This window comes from Hippocampus zosterae, chromosome 2 (assembly GCF_025434085.1).
Source record: "Hippocampus zosterae strain Florida chromosome 2, ASM2543408v3, whole genome shotgun sequence".
In the NCBI taxonomy this organism is placed as follows: Eukaryota; Metazoa; Chordata; class Actinopteri; order Syngnathiformes; family Syngnathidae; genus Hippocampus; species Hippocampus zosterae.
Genome location: NC_067452.1, coordinates 8,163,259 through 8,169,762, shown reverse-complemented (window position 1 = coordinate 8,169,762; position 6,504 = coordinate 8,163,259). Strand labels below are relative to the sequence as shown.

At 49.5% G+C, this 6,504-nt stretch overlaps 1 protein-coding gene across 1 annotated transcript in view; it reads right to left on the bottom strand.

The window, feature by feature from the left end:
* Positions 1-2,149: 2,149 nt before the first annotated feature.
* Positions 2,150-6,504, bottom strand: part of LOC127592531 (uncharacterized) — a 429,086-nt gene continuing 424,731 nt past the window's right edge. The window contains exon 2 of the mRNA XM_052053360.1: positions 2,150-2,960. Within this exon, the coding sequence (XP_051909320.1) occupies positions 2,179-2,877 (699 nt within the window). The 5' untranslated portion in view covers positions 2,878-2,960 and the 3' untranslated portion in view covers positions 2,150-2,178. The remainder of the gene's footprint in view (positions 2,961-6,504) is intronic.

Genomic DNA, 6,504 nt, shown 5'->3' with positions numbered 1-6,504 from the left:
TCTGCCGCCAATCGTCTGATCTCTGAATGCTGAGCTAAGTCGCCACAGTGTGAGGTTAATAATATCAAGTGATGATCTTGAATAAATCAGAGTGGTCAGAAAATAAAGTTAACACACTTAACAGGTACTTATGTCTTGTTTCATATTTCCACGGTGACCATGTGGGCAGTCATCAGTCACTCACTCGTGTTTTTTTTCATCCTCCCCATGTCACGAAGACATGAGTTGGGAGGAATTGGGGTCACGGCATCAAGAAAAAAAAATCCTTGCAACATGTCAAGCAGAGGGTCAGCCGACTGTTGGCATGTCAGACAGGTTTAGGTGTCGGCCGATACACCACAACAATTTAATCTGACACCAGGTGCTGTCTGCGCAGGCTGAGGTAGTCAGTGTTCCTCATTCCAGAAAAGGTAACTGGAAGTTCTCGGATTGCGGAATATCAAAAGTGTAAACAAAGCATGTCAGCTTCATTTTCACTCTTGCGACCACAGGCTCAGGCTGTCTCTTGAGAAGTTTGAAATGGTGTTGTCAGCCTTTGGTCTTTTGCTTGTGGAAGAAAAGAAACGATGTGGCAGAGGTGTAAGATATCGCAGTACGTGGACCATATCATGAATACTTAAGGGGAAAACTCAAGGACATAGAAAGATGAAGATTTATTTATTTTTATGAGGATAGATTTTTGGTAACCAATAGGTGAGGTACTTTAGGTTTTGCAATGCTTAATGAAAACACAGTTTCATTAAGGATGAATATATATATATATATATATATATATATATATATATATAAATATAAATAAATTGAAACACACACACACACACACTATTTTTTTGTGTTTTTTTCCACCATGAAGCACAAAGTAACACATAAGTTTTAGTAAAGTGCATTTGAGATGGGGAAACAAATAGTTCCTTCACTTAATTTCAAAGCAAAATATTACACGTGAGATATCTATCTATATATCTCTCTCTTTATATCTCTCTCTATATCTATATATACAGTATGTACATATCAATACAGTATCTATCTATCTATCTATCTATCTATCTATCTATCTATCTATCTATCTATCTATCTATCTATCTATCTATCTATCTATCTATCTATCTATATGATGCAATAATGTTAGCGTCCTTTTGATATCGACTTTCACATCTATCTGTGTTTTATTCCCGGATGAGTAAAGAATTTCTGACTTTGATTTTGAAATTAGTCTGCATGTAATTCACGGTGGACTTTCTTTTTTTTCCCCCAATGCCCAGCAATGTTGAAAGATTGGTAGAAATTGTAAATAAAACTTCCCAAATTGTATCTGTGTTCTGCATGCCACCCACCAGGAACAGGATCAACACTTTCCATCTATTTTTTTTCAATGATCGTCTTCGTTGACTGGCCAATGGCATGCTTTTAACTAATTCGCTCCCAAAGACGTTTTTAAACGTCTTTCCAGACTTGGTCTAGAATTGGCTGGTACTGAATGATTTAAGGGGATGTTAACGCAGAAACACTTCTTTTCATTAATATGTTCAAATGTACCTCCACAAGCCCAGCAAAATCCACCTCTTTTTAGCCATCTCAGAGGGTGGCCATTTTGCCACGTTCTGTCAACTGAAAATGACATTACAGGTGCTCAAGGTTCAGCCAACAACCAATCACAGCACGCCTGTTTTCTGAAGCTGAGCCATTACACAACTCGACATTATGAGGATTATGCAAAATACCAGGGAGATGAGAGAGCAAAACGGGTTTCAAAAAGCAACCGAAAAATATAATGGAGCAGTCGAAGTAAGCACCATGGTCAATGAGATGAGTGCGAGTGCAGGAGAGCCATTCACAGAAGGTGAATTTGTCAAAAACTTCATATTGGAGGCTGCAAGTAGAGTCTGTTGGGAAAAGAAAGGTCAGTTTCGCCACAATAGTTTTTTTTCTGCCAATACTATGGCAGAGCGCATTTCTGGCCTGGCATGCAACATTTATGATTAACGGTATGGGAAAGCCAAATATTTTAGGTCAGAAAATATTTGCCTTTAATACACAGCCAATAATGTTCCATTCACATTGAATACCAAAGTTGTGCACCTGAGAAACATTACACACAACTTGTTTGAACCAGGGTCCTTGTTCATCTTATTTTGTGTTAAGAAAAATCCATCCATCCATCCATCCATCTTCTACCGCTTATCCGGGGCCGGGTCGCGGGGGCAACAGCTTTAGCAGGGAAGCCCAGACTTCCCTCTCCCTAGCTACTTCTTCCAGCTCTCCCCGGGGGATCCCGAGGCGTTCCCAGGCCAGCTGGGTGACATAGTCTCTCCAGCGTGTCCTGGGTCTTCCTCGGGGTCTCCTCCCGGTGGGACATGCCCGGAACACCTCACCAGGGAGGCGTTCAGGAGGCATCCGAATCAGATGCCCAAGCCACCTCATCTGGCTCCTCTCGATGTGGAGGAGAAGCGGCTCGACTCGGAGCCCCTCCCGGATGACCGAGCTTCTCACCTTATCTCTAAGGGAGAGCCCGGACACCCTGCGGAGAAAACTCATTTCGGCCGCTTGTATCCGGGATCTCGTTCTTTCGGTCACGACCCATAGCTCGTGACCATAGATGAGGGTTGGAACGTAGATCGACCGGTAAATTGAGAGCTTCGCCCTTTGGCTCAGCTCCTTCTTCACCACAACAGACCGATACAACGTCCGCATCACAGCAGACGCTGCACCGATCCGCCTGTCGATCTCTCGCTCCCTCCTGCCCTCACTCGTGAACAAGACCCCAAGATACTTAAACTCCTCCACTTGGGGCAAGATCTCCCCCCCGACCTGGAGGGGGCACTCCACCCTTTTCCGACTGAGGACCATGGTTTCAGATTTGGAGGTGCTGATTTTCATCCCAACCGCTTCACACTCGGCTGCGAAACGCTCCAGTGAGAGTTGGAGAGCCCTGTTTGAAGGAGCCAACAGCACCACATCATCTGCAAAAAGCAGGGATGCAATACTGAGGCCACCAAAACGGACCCCCTCAACGCTTCGGCTGCGCCTAGAGATTCTGTCCATGAAGGTTATGAACAGAATCGGTGACAAAGGGCAGCCTTGGCGCAGTCCTACCCTCACTGGAAACGATTCCGACTTACTGCCGGCAATGCGGACCAAACTCTGACATCGGTGGTATAGTGACCGAACAGCCCGTATCAGGGGGTTCGGTACTCCATACCCACGAAGAACCCCCCACAGAACTCCCCGAGGGACACGGTCAAACGCCTTCTCCAAGTCCACAAAACACATGTAGACTGGTTGGGCGAATTCCCACATACCCTCGAGAACCCTGCTAAGGGTGTAGAGCTGGTCCACTGTTCCACGGCCGGGACGAAAACCACACTGCTCCTCCTCAATCTGAGGCTCGACTTCCTGACGGACCCTCCTCTCCAGCACCCCTGAATAGACCTTACCAGGGAGGCTGAGGAGTGTGATTCCTCTGTAGTTGGAACACACCCTCCGGTCCCCTTTTTTAAAAAGAGGGACTACTACCCCGTTCTGCCAATCCAGAGGCACTCTCCCTGTTGACCACGCGATGTTGCAGAGGCGTGTCAACCAGGACAGCCCCACAACATCCAGAACCTTGAGGAACTCTGGGCGGATCTCATCCACCCCTGGGGCCTTGCCACCGAGGAGCTTTTTAACCACATCGGTGACTTCAACCACAGAGATAGGAGAGCCCACCTCAGAGTCCCCAGGCTCTGCTTCCTCCAAGGAAGGCATGTTGGTGGAGTTGAGGAGGTCTTCGAAGTACTCTGCCCACCGGTTCACAACGTCCCGAGTCGAAGTCAGCAGCGCCCCATCCCCACTGTACACAGTGTTCGTGGTGCACTGCTTCCCCCTCCTGAGACGTCGGATGGTGGACCAGAATTTCCTCGAAGCCGTCCGGAAGTCGGCTTCCATGGCCTCGCCGAACTCTTCCCATGCTCGGGTTTTTGCCTCGGCGACCACCGAAGCTGCGTTCCGCTTGGCCAGTCGGTACCCGTCAGCTGCCTCTGGGGTCCCACAGGCCATAAAGGCTCGATAGGACTCCTTCTTCAGCTTGACGGCATCCCTTACTGCTGGTGTCCACCAGCGAGTACGAGGGTTGCCGCCACGACAGGCACCAACCACCTTACGGCCACAACTCAGATTGGCCGCCTCAACAATAGAGGCACGGAACATGGTCCACTCGGACTCAATGTCCCCCGTCTCCCCCGGAACATGGGAAAAGCTCTGTCGGAGGTGGGAGTTGAAACTCCTTCTGACAGGGGATTCCGCCAGACGCTCCCAACAAACCCTCACAATACGTTTGGGTCTGCCAGGACGGACCGGCATCTTCCCCCACCATCGGAGCCTACTCACCACCAGATGGTGATCAGTTGACAGCTCCGCCCCTCTCTTCACCCGAGTGTCCAGAACATGCGGCCGCAAATCCGATGACACGACCACAAGGTCGATCATCGAACTACGGCCTAGGGTGTCCTGGTGCCAAGTGCACACGTGGACACCCTTATGTTTGAACAAGGTGTTCGTTATGGACAGTCCGTGACGAGCACAGAAGTCCAATAACAAAACACCACTCGAGTTCTGATCGGGGGGGCCGTTCCTCCCAATCACGCCCCTCCAGGTCTCACTGTCATTGCCCACGTGAGCATTGAAGTCCCCCAGTAGAACAAGGGAGTCCCCAGCAGGAGTACTTTCCAGCACACCCTCCAAGGACTCCAAAAAGGGTGGGTATGCTGAGCTGCTGTTTGGTGCATATGCACAAACAACAGTCAGGACCCGTCCCCCCACCCGCAGGCGGAGGGATGCAACCCTCTCGTCCACCGGTGTGAACCCCAATGTACAGGCACTGAGCCGGGGGGCAATAAGTATGCCCACACCTGCTCTGCGCCTCTCACCGTGAGCAACTCCAGAGTGAAAGAGAGTCCAACCCCTCTCGAGAGGACTGGTACCAGAACCTAGGCTGTGTGTGGAGGTAAGTCCGACTATATCCAGTCGGAACTTCTCTGCCTCACACACCAGTTCGGGCTCCTTCCCTGCCAGAGAGGTGACATTCCATGTCCCAAGAGCTAGCTTCTGCAGCCGAGGATCGGACCGCCAGGGTCCCCGCCTTTGGCTGCCGCCCAGCTCGCATTGCACCCGACCCCTTTGACCCCTCCCACGGGTGGTGAGACCATGAGAAGGGGGACCCACGTTGCCTCTTCGGGCTGAGCCCGGCCGGGCCCCATGGGTGTAGGCCCGGCCACCAGGCGCTCGCCAACGAGCCCCACCTCCAGGCCTGGCTCCAGATGGGGGCCCCGGTGACCCGCGTCCGGGCAAGGGAAACTGGATACCATCGATTTTATTTGTCATTAAGGGGCTTTGTGAGCCGTGCTTTGTCTGGTCCCTCACCTAGGACCTGTTTGCCATGGGTGACCCTGCCAGGGGCATAAAGCCCCAGACAACTTAGCTCCTAGGATCATTGGGACACACAAACCCCTCCACCACGGTAAGGTGACGGCTCACGGAGAGGGTTAAGAAAAATAAATACCGGTAAGGACATTTTAGAGGATTGTATTTTTTAAAAACTTTCTTCATTTAAATTGTGCATGCATGCATGTTGCAGAGGCTGCGGCCCAGCCTCAGCCAAACTCTGCTTCCAGCGGCCCCAAGGTAAATTGAGTTTGAGACACCTGTCCTAGAGCATTATCACCTTAGAATGCCCTACCCATAGATATTAGAGTCGCTTCCTCAGTAGAAATGTTTAAAACACGACTCAAAACTTAATATACTCTTGCATTTAGTTGAACTACATGTTGGCCTGTTTGACTGCTGCTTCTATTCTCTCTCCTCTCCTGTCCCCTCTTGCCCCCAGCCTGGGGAGACGGCGAGGTGACCATGACCAAATTGGAAGTCGCTGTCTGGATTTTGTACTGACTGTCTGGGACACGATCGGAGGTTGAGCACCTCCTCAGAGGTGCTGCCATGCCTATTTATGCATTGACCAACTGGGCCGGGACCCACTCACAGAGTTGTCCTCCTGCGTGGGTGTGGCTGAAGGAATACAAAAATCTCACAGAAAAAGGCTCCTTCCTGGCATTCATTAAATAGTTCAACCGAGAATATGCAGTCTTCTGGAAGTTCCGTTTAATATGATATCGCGAGCATTAAAGATAGAAGGACCGGGTGAGCTTGCCACAGAACTTTTCAAATTAACAGATTCACTTTGTCAAAAATGCCGCTTGTGGCTAAGATTCCAAAAAAAAAAAAAAACTTTAAAGAATGCTGTTTGGATCTCTGCCACTGATGCAGAATGTCTTTTGAAGTATTAGTTTTCATACCACTAGACACACTGGCTGTCTAATTAAGTTATATGTTATCTACTGTAATAGCTGTGTTATGAGCATTTCCCTCCAACTTGTGAGGATTACACCCACCACTCCATGGTGGATACTATTCGTGGAGTACTGGAGCTTGGGTCAGCTCCATCAAAACAGGGCTCCTCAGTGCTCCTGGCAG